Below are 17,169 nucleotides of genomic sequence, written 5' to 3' on the forward strand. Positions count from 1 at the left end.
ACAGTGGAGGGCAAATTGGAGCAGATATGGTGGTGGGACGACATGAGTGTTGGTTGAAGGTTGTGATGGCTGTGATTAGATGTAAAAAAAATTTTGAATGTGAAATAAATCTTTGTCCTTTATTAAAGCTTGTTACTCATTACAAAACTGGAAACAATGATGACTGTCATGGGCAAAGAACACAGTTTTGTACAAGAGGGATTTCCATGAATAGCTAAATCTGGCCTTTGAAACATTGGTGTTCTCATGTAAGGTTGGAATATAACTAATGCATTCTGCATCTTTTGATATGTTCAAATTGCTATTTTTAGGGATCTTTGGGAGTTGGAGGATATAAGAACCCATCAGTACCCATTCATGTCATTTCAGGGGCTCCCATTGTTAATATCCTACTATAAGTTGAAGCAGTCAAGAATATTTAAAAAACAGACTTGGCATGAAAATGCTGATCTATGGTCAGAGGAGTGACATTACTATCACCAAGGAAGGAATTTAGGAACACACAGAAACTGTGGCACACATTTGATTTCGATTTTTGCATATAAATCCGCTCTCCTGTCTTATGTTCTTAACATCCTCTGTCAAATATAAGCAATAGATTTCCTGCCATAGTTGATGACCAGAAAGCATCCGTGGAAGAGTTTTCATAAGTAAATACAAAATACAAAATTATATTATACCCTAAAACATGCTTTAAACCACCAGGGTTATTGTCTCAATCGGTGTGTGCTGGCAGATACTATGAAACATGCAAATACAATGCATGGCTGTGTAATCTCTGCAAGTGTGTGTCTACAGCAAGGGTCCCAACCTTTTTTACCCATGAGCCACATTCAAATGTAAAAAGAGCTGGAGGGCAACAGAAGCATGAAAAATGTGTAAAATGAGAGTTTTGATTGGCTATTTGGTAGTCCCTATGAGGACTAGTAGTCTACATGAGGCTCTACTTGGTAGTACAGTGGTTTTATGCAATTAAACTTGCCTCCAAGCCTGGAATTCACTAATAAGTACCTGCTTTGAGGCCACTGAGAGCATAATCCAAGGGGTTAGTAAGCAACTTGTTTCTCGAGAGCTACTGGTTGGGGATCACAGGGTCAACTGCAGGGACATGGGAAAATTAGGGATTCGCTATAGGGGCACTGGGAGTTGGGTGCAGCACTGCAAAGAGCATTGTGTTATACAAAGGGACACTGGTAGACAGTATGCATGGTGCTCTGCAGGGATGTGGATGCCCCTAGATACTTGCTTTGGCTTTGGACAGAATGAGATCACAAGCGATGAATTCACTTGGTCACCCTGTGTCATTGTTTCCTTATGACACTCAATACCCATATAAGCATTCAAGTGTTTTCTTCCCCTATAGCTGGTTTCTGCTTTAGTGATATTCCTATGGTTCCAACAGATAAATAAATAGCAGAATACGAGCAGGGCAAACATGTTTAATCTGTATCAGATTCATGAATAAGTCTGTGTGTTATTTCTCACAAGGTGTGTCCTTAAGCATTCAGATATCATGGAGGATTTGTGTGTGCCTGTGGTTCGGCGCTGGGTAAATAAAGATTTAATGACCACGTCAGTCTCACTTAAAAGATATTGCATTATTTTATTCTTAGCCGACAGGGCTGAAATGCTCAAGTGCGTAGCTATAAACACGCCATAATAAAGTGAGAGGTTATAATGATACAGTTCTGCTCCTGAGATATACTATTCATTTTCCTATGCCAAAGAGATCAAGGGCAACTAAAGCCTTAAAACCTATTCTGCAAACATCTGTTATATACACACAGTCAAAACACAGTTTCCTCTTTCATACACCAATCTAAGTGGCATATTAAAACATTTTCAGCCAAACAGTAGGTTTCTAGCTTGATGTACAGGTATGAGATCAGTAATCTGGAAATCTTGGAATTAGGGAAAGGCCGTCTCCATAGACTCCATTTCATGCAAATAATCAAAATGTTTTTCCTGTTCTCTGTAATAATACAGCCGTACTTGTCCTTGATCCAAACTAAGATATAATTCATCCTTACTGAAAGCAAAACCAGCCTATTGGGTTTAATTAACATTTACATGATTTTCTAGTAGACTTAAGGTATGAAGATCCAAATTACAGAAAGATCCATTATCCAAAAAACCCCAGGTGCATTCTGAATAACAGATACAGGTATGGGACCTGTTATCCAGAATGCTCAGGACCTGGAGTTTTCCGGATAATGGATCTTTCTGTAATTTGGGTCTTCATGCCTTAAGTCTACTAGAAATTAATTTAAACATTAAATAAAGCCAATAGGCTGGTTTTGCTTCCAATAAGGATTAATTACATCATAGTTGGGATCAAGTACAAGCTACTGTTTTATTATTACAGAGAAAAAGGAAATAATTTTTAAAAATTTGGATTGTTTGGATAAAATGGAGTCTATGGGAGACAGCCATTCCGTAATTTGTAGCTTTCTGGATATCGGGTTTCCGGATAAGGGATCCTATACCGGTACCTGCAAGTTAAGGGTACTGCAGGAAATCTGTATTCTGTATTCTTGTTTCTTATTGTGATAAGCAAAGCTTTTAATTTATTCAGGCACACAAAAACCTTAACCTTAATGGGCTTTAATCTTACCCAAAAAGATTGAGGATCTTCTGCTGACCCAAGTGCCAGGAACTTTTGTACTTGAGCTGCCCTAGACTTTACACCACAAAAACAACCCATTAACAATAGTGCTTAGCAACTCATAATAAAAGGATAATAACATTTTCTGAAGCTCATACAGAGGAATATTCAGGTAAAAGTAGTGCAGCACCACCTAGGTGGCCTTGAGCAACTGGTGGATGGGTACCTCCACCCATTGGTGGAATGTCTGTCTTTTTATATATTCACTTTCTGAAAATATACATAAATGTGTGGAATGGGATGTTTTTCTTTGAGTTGAAGTCTTGTTAGAAACGTGTTAAGTAAGGGAGCTCTATTCTAGTATTTTCATGAACTTAGAATCCAGGAAGATAAATATTTATCTACAATAATGTGTAAAGAAGTTGACACATTGATTTGTTGTCTCAATCATCTCAACCCACCCAATGATTTTGTTATATTTTGTTTGAATGCAAATAATGTCCAACATGCCTACATACATCTATCATGGGATCATGAGCATTTTGTTTATGGCACTGCTAGTATCTCTTCTATTAGTAAATTGGTTTATACCATAGATTGGGGTGTGGGCACTTTGGTGGTGATGAGAAGTGTTTTTTACATGGTGCCATTTCTTTTATACAGGGAGAGCCATTATATCATGTAGTAGGGGTACACACCATGTTGGGGTACTGATATGGTTTTAGCATGTTTGTTTGCATCACAAAGGTACTTATATATTTATTCCAAACATTAAAGCAGTGGATGTTGGACTTTTGCAGGTCAAGACCCCCTTGGAGGTCCAACCTTGGTCTATGGTCCCTTATAGCGTATAACAAGATTGGAGATATAGTAAAATATCTTTATATAAATTATTCAGCCATAATTCCAAGAATATCAAGCTGGGCTCATCTGCAAGTCAAGAGCAGGTAAGAGTGTTATCAATGGCTGGGACTATAGTCTGTATAATAAGCTTTACCGATAAATGAGATAAGGGAAAACTGGGTGCTCCTGGTTGATCAAACCATATATGAACGTATATGGCATACAATACGCAGTCAAGAAATTTCAGTGAACAGCAAGAAAAGACAGGCTTATACACACAGAACACATGGCCTAATGAAGTATATTAAAACAATTAACACGGGCTCTTTTAATTGGTTAAAACCAAGGAAAACATTATGAAGTTGAAAGGGAGCAACAGGAAGTACTTTCAGCAGTTGCAGTAGGGACAAAACTGTCATACACAGAAAGTACCACATAAGCAAATGTTTGTCCAGTTCAGCCAACCAAGTTCTAGGCAAAAATCTGGCTGAAATAATTATTTAAAACTTAAATCAACAATTGGAACCCACTGTTGAGCAATCAGATTTCACACCCAATGGGTTTTCATTCCTTTCCAACAGATTTCTAAACAAACTCCAATCAGATAACTAATCTAGGCCAGACAGCCAATAGACTGTCGAGAGATTCAAGATTGTGAGCCAATGGCTGCCCCTGGAGAGACATCAATTCACCAAAGGAATTGCAACATGCATAGAATAGATTAATAGACAAATCTAAGAACCATAATATAAATATGCACTTAATTGAAAAGACCGCCTAAAACAACCACATGTTTTCTCCCATTAAATTCTGTGTGCCATTGGTCCTAATCTTTTGTTTGGCCTTTTAATGAGACATAATGTCCCTTAAAGGGCATGTAAATTCTAAAATAGAATAAGGGTAGAAATGTTGTATTTTGTATACTAAATATAAACATGAACTTACTGCACCACAAGCCTAATCAAACAAATGATTTATGCTTTCAAAGTTGGCCCCAGGGAGTCACCATCTTGTAAATTTAAATATCTTTGCGAGACTAAGACTGTGCACATGCTCAGTGTGGTCTGGGCTGCTTAGGGATCGTCATAAACAAAGCTGCTTGATTTCTGCATGGCTGGGAAGTAAGGCGGGGGCTCCCCCTGCTGTTCATAAGTATGATTGTTTCCCTGCTCAGCAGTTAGGGACCGTCTGACAATTCCTATCCACAGCAGTAAACGAAGGGAGAATTTCACTGCATACAGTCAGGTTTCTTATTAAAACGGTACACATTTTTTAATTAAAGTATATTGGAGATAGGTTTCTTTTTCATTAAAGAAAGTAAAAATGGGATTTTATTTTTTTGCCTTTACATGCCCTTTAAATGTTCCTTGAGCTCTTTGATGAGAACATCCTCTGCTCCGTTTCGTACACAGAACAAAAAAAGGAAGTATGTATGTTTGCATTTAATAGACAAAGATCTTTGAAGCCCAGCAGGAAACCTGGTAAAGTTAAAGAGATGAGATCAGGAGATGAAATACTGTTTGTCATGAACTCAGAAAGCGGCAGCACCACTTTGTTTGGAAGAAGTTTCTCAGGCGTAGATGTCAACTAAAAACCCCATGTCATCAGGGTGATAGTGATCCAGGGTGACAACCTTATTTCATGGAACGATTTACTACTGTGGTTGTCAGACTTTTTCAGTTCAAGCTCCCTTTGGAGGTCCAACCTCTTTAGAACTTTACAGATATAGTAAAATATTGGTATATTGACTATATTCAGCTATAGTTTTAAAAATATCAAGGACAGGAAATAAGTTTTCCCCTAAATTCCACCCTAACTGACGTTCGAGCTGGGCTTTAAGTCTGTCTTGGAGAGCAAATAGGCATAGTTCCCAAATCTTTCATTAACTGGCAACCCTCATGACTTTCCCACAGTTTCGGAACCAAACCAACTTCAGGGCTGCATTAGTAATATTTTTTGGAGATTTGGGAAACCCTTCTGAGCCACAGCAGTAGCAGTGAGAGAGTAGAAAGTTGTAAATTAACGTATGCTATTGTTAGTGCAATGGATTTGTAAATTTACTCGAAAAGGTTTTTTTCCACTGTATCTAAATAAACATCACCAATGTCGCAACAAGCCCCATCTCTCCCAAGAGACCTGGAACAATGTGGAGTTCCTGCTTCTGAAGAAGGTTAAAAACAAAATCATTGCAAAAGCCGGAGAGAGGCGTCACTCACATAAACTCTTTCTCACACATCTCAGTGGGAACATGTGCTCCAGAACAGCTTCTTATTGTGCCCTGTTTAAAACTTGCAAAGCTTAGTTCCGCTACAGTTCCACTTTAATAGACAAATTATGCCGATTTCATGCACACCTTCTCTATTTTATCTAATTGTTTATATTTAAACATAAGATATACCATATTGCTTATTAACCTACTTCTAACAGGGTATATAACAAGTATCATAGTAAGGGTTACAGGACCCTAGCTGGAGGCTTGAAGGCCATTTAGAATTTATAATGGAGACACAGAATGCAGACAAAAATGTAATACAATTTTGTAAATATGCTTGGATAACCAAGAAAATGAAGCATGTGTTTGATGGATGACCAGTAGTTTTGGTACGGCTAATGGTTAAGTCACCTTGCCTTGTGCAGTGAGTAGACAAGTCTTTTTTCAAAAGACTTTTAAAACACATCAGTTAATAGTGCTACTCCAGTGCTACTGCACTGAAATCCATTTCTCAAAAGAGCAAACTGATTTTTTTATATTCAATTTTGAAATCCAACATGGGGCTAGACATATTGTCAATTTCCCAGCTGCCCCAAGTCATGTGACTTGTGCTCTGATAAACTTCAATCACTCTTTACTGCTGTACTGCAAATTGGAGTGATATCACCCCCTCCCTTCCCCCCCAGCAGCCAAACAAAAGAACAATGGGAAGGTAACCAGATAGCAGCTCCCTAACACAAGATAACAGCTGCCTGGTAGATCTAAGAACAACACTCAATAGTAAAAACCCATGTCTCACTGAGACACATTCAGTTACATTGAGAAGGAAAAACAGCAGCCTGCCAGAAAGCATTTCTCTCCTAAAGTGCAGGCACAAGTCACATGACCAGGGGCAGCTGGGAAATTGACAAAATGTCTAGCCCCTTGTCAGATTTTAAAAATTGAATATAAAAAAAATCTGTTTGCTCTTTTGAGAAATGGATTTCAGTGCAGAATTCTGCTGGAGTAGCACTATTAACTGATGTGTTTTGAAAAAAACATGTTTTCCCTTTAATTTAATTTCTCACTATCACTCTCCAAACATAATCACATAAGGTTATCTATCTACCTGTTTGGTTTGTATCTATACATATAGGATAAGAAATGTTCTATAAGGTCTATAAGTTCAATAAAATCCAATATTAAACTTCCTTATTGTCTCTAAGTTTATGATCTGCAGATGTCAGTGTTCAGCCTGGGTGCATTTGGTTCATGGCGAGACTCAACACCTGCCTCTTTCTATGTATTATCTTTTTAAAAATGCCACTGACTCAATGAAAAAGTCACAAGATCAACACAAGACTGAATTTATCTTTTTATACCCTGGTACCACTTGGGCTCCTGATGCAAGAGTTACATAATCCTATGTATTAAACCAAACTAAATCAGAACCAGAATTTTTTTTTTAAATGACGCAATTTTTGAGTTCTGGGTAATTAAACTTGGGTTACTTAAAAGGATTCTGTCATAATTTTTATGGCGTATTTTTTTATTTCAAAATTACACTGCAAATTATTCATTCTACCATATAAAATTTTGTTCCTGGACCAACAAGTGTAATTTTTTTTAGTTATATTGGTGTGTAGGCTGCCATCTCATTTTGCTTGGCCATGTGCTTTCACAAAAAGAGCCAGCACTTCATTTCACTTTCAGACAGGTTATTTTTTCTCCTACTCAATGTAACCGAAGGAGTCGCAGTGGGACTTAGATTTTTACTATTGAGTGCTATTCTCACCCTACCAGGGAGCGGTTATCCTTTTACCTTTTATTCTGTTGTTATCTGCTGGGTGGGAGCCTGGGAAAGGGAGGGACACCACTTCAACTTGCAGTGCAGCAGTAAAGAGTGACTGAAGTTTTTTAGAGCATAAGTCACATGACTGAGGGCACCTGGGAAGCACATGGGCACCATAATCAAAAATCTTAATCTGTGTATCACAGTTCATAGTCGGCATGTAATATAGCAGGATATACTTCTAACTTCTTTTGCAGGAGGAGATGGTACTCTGAGCATTTTAACTCCAGGTAAGCAAATAGATTCAGTAGAAGCAGTTAATGAAAATCTGAGCTTCATATTATCCAGCCAGCATACAACAAAAATATTTTTCTACCCTGACACCACTTGGGCTCCTGGGGCAAGAACTGAATTGTCTAGGAGGCTTATATCTCTCCCTCTAATTCTACATTATAACAAAGTGCTGGCCATGGATCAATGGGACACAAGTTTTACCACAATTAGAAGCTCATGTACCTGGACAGGAGGAGGTGATGCAGAGCAGTGTTTTAACCAATTTTGAGCTAGAGCACCTGCCAGGTTCTTTTATAATAAACTGGTCATGCCACCATTGTTCTCGAAAAACATGTGAGGTTCTGCCAGCGTGGAAGTTGGCACTTCTGAGAGGCCAGTCAAATTAGGCGTTAAGAAAAAAGTGGAAAGGGAGGAGAGCAGAAGATAAGTGGAGGGCACACCAAAATAGACAGGTTCATTTGATTTGCATTTGATCCACCATGTTTTTTTGCTTATAGTGCTGTTATTTCCCAAAATTGCAATTTCCTATCATCCCATGTCTTGCTAATTGTTGTCAGAGTGACTGAACGTGGATGTCATGTTCTCTGTTGGAGTCTAGGAGGCCCAGTCTGAGTCTGAACAGAGATGTCTAGCTGCGAGTTCTTGCTAGAGGCTGGTATTTAGAGCGGACATCTCTACTTTAACCTATCAAAATGTATAAAGGTTATTCTAGGTCTGCTGCCACCGAAGGCTCTTTGTCAGCAATGGAAGTGCTGAATTAGACAATGTCCTTAACTTGCTTCATAGCTGGAATAGCACTGGGTGTGCCCTCCATTACACCCAACACGTCTCCCTTTTAGGAGCTCTAATTCAACAACAGCTGGCAGATGTCTTTTTATGATGTTTTGATGATGTATGCTCTCAGCTTTACCACCAGATACATTCCTGAGAAGCCAGTTAAGATGTGAGATCCCTTTGAGTGCCTTCCATGCTTTTTACTTTGCTAAGTAGGTTGTAGGGTTGCTGGGAGTTGTAGTAATAGTGATAGTAGTAATAATAATAATAACATTTGAAAGGCCACAGGTTGAATAATTCTGAATATATAGGCCTCTGATCCTTGTGTTCTAGGTTAATGCCCTCTGTGCCTAAAGCCAGCCCTGATGTTGACTATTCTTCTAATTTAAGTAGTAGTTAAATTATCTATAAATCCACTCCTATGCCCAAAGCCACACTAGGGAATGAGTAATGCTACACAAAGCACTGACCCTGTGAGTGTTTATTACCCCAAGGGGGGTTAAATGATTCAAGGCATTGGCAGCCTCCCTACATGTCATGCCAACAACTGGGATAGTCAGTTATATGAGCACCAAGTCCATAAATTTCAATATCAGCCAATACCTGTCCAGTGTGTTGCTATCAAAATAGCAACAAAGGCAAATTACTTACTAAAAGTGGTTGGCTACAGTGGTATATGTGCACATTTGTACCTATAAAAATGCTGTACAGTTAATGCTTGTGCCTTGGCATTGTATCATTATTATTAATTATTGTGCTTCCAACATACATGATCTAGTCCAGTGTTCCCCGACCAGTGGCTCGAAGCAACATGTTGCTCATCAACCCCTTGGATGTTGCTCCCAGTGGCCTCAAAGCAGGTGCTTATTTATGAATTCCAGTTTTGGAGGCAAGTTTTGGTTGTATAAAAACAGATGTAAGGCCAAACAGAGTCCCCTCATAGGGGCTACCATATAGCCAATTACAGCCCTTATTTGGCATCCCCAGGGACATTTTTATGCTTGTGTTGCTCCCCAACTTGTTTACATTTGAATGTGGCTCATGGGTAATAAAGGTTGGGGAACTCTGACCTAGACAATAAGTCTTCCATTGCTTGTACGTTTATTGTGGGGCAAGATGGTAACCTTCAGTGTAGGATGGCAATAGTTAGACAAGATGGTAATAATTGGGCAAAAGGGTGGTCAATGCCATAGGTCAAGATGAGGACAGTGCAGCAAGATGGTAACTGTAGGGCTGGATTGTGGTAGAAGGCAAGATGGGAACAGTAGGACAAGAGGGAAACTGTTGGGCAAGATCATGACAGAAGAGCAAGATGGTGACTGTAGGGCTCGATTGTGGAAGTAGCTAAGATGGGAACAGTAGGGCAAAAGGGTGACTGTTGGGCAAGATAATGACAGAAGAGAATGATAGTGACTCTAGATTGAAATGTCAGTAGTAGGGCAAGAAGCAGCAGTAGAGCAGAATCAGTGTCGGACTTGCCCTCCGGGATACCAGGAAAACTCCCAGTGGGCCAAGGTGTCAGTGGGCCCTCCTGCTTCTAATCTTTTGACCTATTTCATGGTCATTCTCTATTTCTTTATGGGAATAAAATGGCTTAATAATGGAAGAATAGAGAATAGTATGTAGAGAAAAGAGACTAGGAGAATGATAAAGAGATTAAGTGAGGAGAGGAGGTATAATAGTTTGGAAAGTGGGCCCTCAACCTAAGGTTTTCTGATGGTCCCCTGGTATCCCAGTCCAACACTGAGCAGAATTTAGAGCCTACAGCTAGACACACACTGCTCTAATAATAGGTAAAATGTTTACTCCTTGTGTAAATGTCACTGAAGTGTTGGTGTCACATGGGCAGGGTATAGGCATTTTCTAACACATTCATGCATGATGCAGGTGGTATATATAAAAGTACCGTATCATAGCATGGTTTCCCTTGCAGCCAAAGGTCTGCCCATTGAGCCCTGAGTTTCACACAATGAAAGACTTATTGACATTAGATGCTACAATGCCAAGGCACAAGCTTTAACTGTACAGCATTTTTATAGGTGCAAATGTGCACGTATAACACTGTAGCCAACCACTTTTAGTAAGTGATTTGCCTGTGTTGCTATTTTGATAGCAACACACTGGACAGGTATTGGCTGATATTGAAATTTATGGACTTGGTGCTCATATAACTGACTATCCCAATTGTTGGCGTGGAATGTAGGGAGGCTGCCAATGCCCTCAATCATTTAACCCCCTTGGGGTAATAAACACTCACAGGGTCATTGCTTTGTGTAGCATCTAATTTCAATAAGTCTTTCATTGTGTGAAACTCAGGGCTCAATGGGTAGACCTTTGGCTGCAAGGGAAACCATGCTATGATACGGTACTTTTATATTTACCACCTGCATCATGCATGACTGTGTTAGAAAATGCCCATACCCTGCCCATGTGACACCAAAACTTCAGCAACATTTACACAAGGAGTAAACATTTTACCTATTATTAGAGCAGTGTGTGTCTAGCTGTAGGCTCTAAATTCTGCTCTACTGCTGCTTCTTGCCCTACTACTGAGATTTCACTCTAGAGTCACCATCTTGCTCTTCTGTCATTACCTTGCCCAACAGTCACCCTCTTTTCCTACTGTTCCCATGTTACCTACTACCATAATCCAGCGCTAGTTACCATCTTGTTCTTCTGTTTTACAGCTGTAGTACTATATTTGGTGCTAGGACGGAGCACCAGTGGGACAGACATAGGACCAGCTATACTCTCCACCATGTATAAACTTACAGCTTGTGACATCTTGTTCTTCTGTCATTACCTTGCCCAACAGTCACCCTCTTTTCCTACTGTTCCCATTTTACCTACTTCCATAATCAATCCAGCCCTACAGTTACCATCTTGCTCTTCTGTCCTCATCTTGACCTATGGCATTGACCAGCCTTTTGCCCAATTATTACCATCTTGTCCAACTATTGCCATCCTACCCTGCAGGTCACCATCTTGCCCAACAATAGACTTATTGTCTAGGTCAGAGTCCCCTAACATTTCTTACCCATGAGCCACATTCAAATGTAAACAAGTTGGGGAGCAACATAAGCATGTAAATGTCCCTGGGGATGCCAAATAAGGGCTGTAATTGGTTATATGGTAGCCCCTATGAGGAGGCTCTGTTTGGCCGTACATCTGTTTTTATACAACCAAAACTTGCCTCCAAAGCTGGAATTCACAAATAAGCACCTGCTTTGAGGCCACTGGGAACAACATCCAAGGGGTTGATGAGCAACATGTTACTTTGAGCCACTGGTCAAGGAATAATAATAATGATGATAATAATAATAATGATACTGCACTTAAAGGGGTTGTTCACCTTTACATTAACGTTTAGCATAATAAAGAGAGTGATATTCTGAGACAATTTGCAATTTATTTTCATTTTTGTTATTTGTGGTTTTAGAGTTATTTAGTTTTTTTATTCAGCAGCTCTCCAGTTTGCAATTTCAGCAATCTGGTTGCTGGGGTCCAAATGACCCTAGCAACCATGCATTGATTTGAATACGAGACTGGAATATGAATAGGACATGACTGAATAGAAAGAGGAGGTTTTTGTATCTTTACAGAGCATTTGTTTTAAGATCAGTGACCCGCTTTGGAAGCTGGAAAGAGTCAGAAGAAGAACATTATTCAAAAAACTAAAGAAAGACCAATTGAAAAGTTGCTTAGAATTAGCTATTGTCTAACATTCTAAAAGTTAACTTCAAGGTGAACCTCCCCTTTAAAGCATTTCTGGCAAGTTTGGCACAGGTCAAGTATTTTTACTGCTTACCGTGGGCCAAAGTCCTTCACCCCTTTTACGTATAGCGCCCCCAACATTGAGGGTGCACTCAAACATAGTAGTGGGTCTACAATACTTTACTGTTTATTCTTATTACAACTCAATTTAAACATACCCAAGGATGCCCAAAATCCAGAGCTCGGCTTAGGGTAAGATCCCAGCATTCTCAGTTGATGAGGATTTTGGGAGTCCTTCCTAGTTTCACAGCTGAGAGATGGCTGATTGTAAATGCTGGTGTAGCACAACTATCCTAAATATAAATCCAGCTGACTGTAAAAAAAATACAAATATAGATATGTTTTACATCCTCTTTTACCAGAGCTCTACACACACAGACATGCCTTTAGTTTGTAGAATGCTGTATTATGTCCTCTTCCCCATTAACTGTAAATATCCGCAAATAAGGAAACAAAGGGCAAAGTACAAAAGTGCCGAAAGTTCCCCTGTAACATTTAGGGGGTTATTTATCAAAGTCTGAATTTATCTCAATATTTTCTGCTACAAACTCTGCTCGAGTTTTTTTTTACCATTATTTATTATCACATTTTCCCGAAAATTTGCATTGCAGGAAAACATTTGATTTTCTCGATTTTTTTGGGGGGATTTTTCACCCGAAAACTCCGGGGTATTGCACAAAACCCGGCGCACATCAAAAAATCATTGGGACTTCTCCCATTGACTTATATGGTCTGAGATGCTGGATTTTCAGATTCTGGCTTTTCCATCTTCGGGGTTTAATAAATTCAGAAAAAATTCTTGATTTTTTTTAAAAGTCCGATTTTCTAAAAAAAAAAATCACACATTTTTTTGTGATTTTTGCATTTGGAGTTTAGTAAATAACCCCCTGTGGTCAATGTGCCGGATTGAGATAAATATTACAGACATGGGATCTGTTATCTACAAGGCTTAGGACTGGGGGTTCCAGATATGGGGTCCTTCTGTAAAGTGGAGCTCCATTCCTAACAGCATTTAAGCATAAAGAAGAGGAGTCTGTCGCCATCAGCATGGGGTTTAGGCAACCGAATGTTAAACCCCATGGATGTTATAGAGATCACACTGAAATTGTAATGTAATTTGTCACAGATGTAATCACTGCAATGGAATTTTTATCACTTCTGATGAGGATAGAGTGTTGTGCCGGAGGCAATTGATGACTAAATATACGGAGAGATGCAGCTATGATAGACTAGCAGGCACTGCGTGAGTGTGTGAGACCACAGAGAGTGCTGACTCCGTTCCTACTGTATTTACTACCTGCAGCTGTTCTTGCTGTTTAACTACAAGTTGGTCAGTTTCTGCTTGTGAGCTGACCCCAGCCCTCTCCCCCCCATAAACGATCACTTTTACAGTCCTAGAAACTCGCCCCACGGAGCCAGATGAGTGCATGATCAGAATAAGGGCACATAAGATATGACAAACCAGCGGATTAGTATATGATTAAAGACGGATAACACAAATACATTGCAGCACTGAAGACAGAAGGGGAGTTGTAGTCGGCCCCATCTGGCAACAAAATGTTTCTCTGTTCCTAGAGATGGCTGTTCGGGGACTTAGGGGTACACACATATGGAGTTTAATTTATATACGAGTATGTATACAGTGTATATATATATATATATATATATATATATATATATATATATATATATATATATATATATATATATATATATATATATATTTATATATATATATATTTTGCCATAGGACCATATAATTCTAACTATGGAATCACTATGCCAGGGATGTAACCACTCGCTGAAGTGTTCCTATCAACAACTTGCCCTACTGTTCCCATCTTGTCCTACTGCTGCCATTTTGCCCCACTGTCATCACCTTCCCTATTGTCACGTCCTACATAGTGATGGGCCAATCTGACCTATTTCGCTTCTCCAAAAATTCGCAAAACAACAAAAATTCCCAGAAATTCATTAAAGTGTATGGGCGACAATTTTTTTTTGACCAGTGAGGTGGCGCAACAAATATTTTTTTTTTTTTGCACAACAATTCTTTTCACCCATTCGAGTTTATGGGCATCATTTTTTGGCAAACATTTTTCACTCATCTCTCTCTTATTTTACAGTCAATATCTTCCTAAACTGTGATAATCTTGTTGCCATCTTACCCTTACTCTACTGTCATCATCATGCCCCCCAGTCTCATATTGCACCTACCTTGCCCTGCTGCCGCCATCTTGCCCGGCTACCATAATGTCTCCTAACTGTGGGGATAATTTAATTAAAACCCACATTAGATTGTCCCCTATTCTTCTTTACCTGCAGGGGCCCCTATGTGTGTCTGCTACAAGTCTGCCACTCAAGTGCCCTTGCCCGTAGACCCTTGCAGTGCAACCACTCACCTGACAGTTGGAGTACCACATCACCTCAGTGTGCACCACCATGAGAACAATCCCCAAGAGCGCCACCAGTATGGTCCAGGCGGAAAGCTTCTTCTTGGTCTCCACCAGCGCCTTCCTTCTCTTGAACTTGCGCAGGTTTTCGGTGGGGTCATCCCGGATGATGTGCACTTTGTGGGAGTTGAGGATGGCGTTTTCGGTCGGCTCTTTGGGTTGCATGTCACCGTGGGCTGATTTCTTTTGGGATGCAGGAAGGCATGTTGTAAACAGAGGCCAATGACCCTGTCCCATGTGCTTTTCTGAGTCAGGCTCCAGTGCCCCAGCCCAACCGGACTTTTAGAGACAATAAAGGAAACCCACGGCTTCCTGTGTTTTTGGTTTGGCAGCAGGGAGGGGATGTTGGAGAAATCTGCTGCCTTAGCCACTGCTTACCTACCCCTCTTTCCGTCACTCTTTCCCTTTCTCTTTTCTGTTTCTTTTCTTGAAACTTTCCTTTGGAGCTTTGATCTGCTCTAACTAACTGTCATCTCTACCCTGTCCCCCAGTGTCATGTGACTGTCCCCTCTCCTCTGCCTTCTGTTTTCTGCCTCCTCTGCTTTGTTTGTGCCTCTCTGTAGGGATCTGCCACGCTCACCTATGCCTTGTCCCTGGCTGCTGCGGGGCCATCACCCTGTATAAGAGCAGAGGCTGAATTTGCATAGCAGGAGTCTGCAGGGGGTGGGAGGGGGGAAGGCGGCACTTGGAGCAGAAGGGATTGAACATTCAACTTTGCAGGAGAACTTTCATACGGGCAGAGGAGGGTATCAACGTTTAACAAACTGGAGCTGGGTGCAGGGGAATGGGGCTGCACAGGAGCAAGGCAAATGCACAAACAAAATACCAGGAAAAAGTCTAAGGGCAAAAACATTTGTAATTGTATTGGTTTATTTAGGTTTGCAGTGCTCCTGTTTAGAACATAAACTGTTCTTGTTGCTACACTGACTGCCCTCGTTAACAAGGGTTTTAGTCCCATAGAGCCTGCAATCTAATAGAATTTTTTTTGTATTTCTAAATGGCTTCAAAACAATTTACAGCAGCAAAATTATATTAAAGATAAATGGGGTTATGTAATAAAAGGCACCCAAGGGCAGTAACCCATAGCAACCAATCAGCGGGTAGTATTTACTGGTCACTAGTGATGGGCAAATCTGTGGCGAAATTCGCAAAACAGTGAAAAACTTGCGAAACGCATCAAAGTCAATGGGCGTCCAAATTATCTTGACGCACTTCAATTTTGACACAAGCGACAATATTTATATGCGTGACTATTTGGTCCAAATGCATTAAAGCCAATGGGCGTCTGAATAATTTTGACGCACAACACTATTTACGCGCGCGTCAAATATTTTTTTGATGCAGTGGATTTTGCCGGCAGCAAGTTTTTGGCGAAGTGAAATGGGTCAAATTCGCCCAAGCCTAGTTACTGCTCCTGGGCAAACTTACGGGGGAATTTAATAAAAGTCGGTAACGGAAAAAATATTCGCAATGCTGAAAGTTATGCCTTTGCGCGAACAAATTTTGCTTTGCGCGAATTTAATATAGCTTTGGCGAACCCGGAAACTGTTTAGCGACCACTTCCGACAGTGGAAGACTGTTTGCGAATTTTATAGTTTGCGCCAATGTGCAGTAAATGTAATAAAACGTACTGAAAATGTCTTTATGTTTGCTCCAAAAGATTATGACACCTTCAAGCATTTCTTAAGAGTGCGCAAAATTCGCAATGCAATAACAGTTTAAGGAACAATATTACATTGTGGATGTGGATTTTTATTCTTATTGGTGCGAATTGTTTTTGCTCTTTGCGACTTTACATTCCCCCATTAGTGTCTTAAATTACATATAGGGAGTAAGTTTCTCTGGGAAATAAAAGTAGAATAATACATTTGGGTCTGGCAATTGTGCGCAGAAGTACTCCTCTCTCCTCAAATGTATACTTAGATTGCAAGCTCTGTGAGACAGGGATGTCCTTCCTCTTGTCTCTTAACACTCAGCACTTAATCTTAGATATAATTTTATGTTGTTTTTCTTTCTATTGTTTTATTGTTCCCATTCATGTGTTGTTTTAATATGCAGCAGTGAGTATACGTGCAGCACTATATCAAGAAATACATACATTTATACATACATGATAAACCCACCTAACCTTCTATTTTTTATGTGCCAGTGACAATTTCTGGACCCAAACACAGACAGAGACTTCGATGAAGGGGGTGTGGTCAGGTGTAGGCACGCCCCCAAGACTAGATCTAGTTTTAGTGGTGACCTTTTATTTCAGTTGCTCTCTCTTTTTTATTTTTTACCACTTCTCTCAAATTTACATTTCTTGCCATTTGCTTGCTTTAAGTAAAAGGTAAGTTCACGGGACCAGTAAGGCCTCAAGCCACTATTGCTGATGAAACGCCAGCAGATCTTAATAATGAAAAAAAAAATGTCAATAATTTGAAAAAGTTGCATTTAA

General features: G+C 39.8%; 1 protein-coding gene across 1 annotated transcript in view; it reads right to left on the reverse strand.

The window, feature by feature from the left end:
- The window catches only part of kcnn4.L (potassium channel, calcium activated intermediate/small conductance subfamily N alpha, member 4 L homeolog), a 41,163-nt gene extending 25,787 nt beyond the window's left edge, over positions 1 to 15,376 (reverse strand). The window contains exon 1 of the mRNA XM_018226471.2: positions 14,676 to 15,376. Within this exon, the coding sequence (XP_018081960.1) occupies positions 14,676 to 14,963 (288 nt within the window). The 5' untranslated portion in view covers positions 14,964 to 15,376. The remainder of the gene's footprint in view (positions 1 to 14,675) is intronic.
- Between the last annotated feature and the right edge of the window lie 1,793 nt (positions 15,377 to 17,169).

This window comes from Xenopus laevis, chromosome 7L (genome assembly GCF_017654675.1).
Source record: "Xenopus laevis strain J_2021 chromosome 7L, Xenopus_laevis_v10.1, whole genome shotgun sequence".
Classification (NCBI taxonomy): Eukaryota; Metazoa; Chordata; class Amphibia; order Anura; family Pipidae; genus Xenopus; species Xenopus laevis.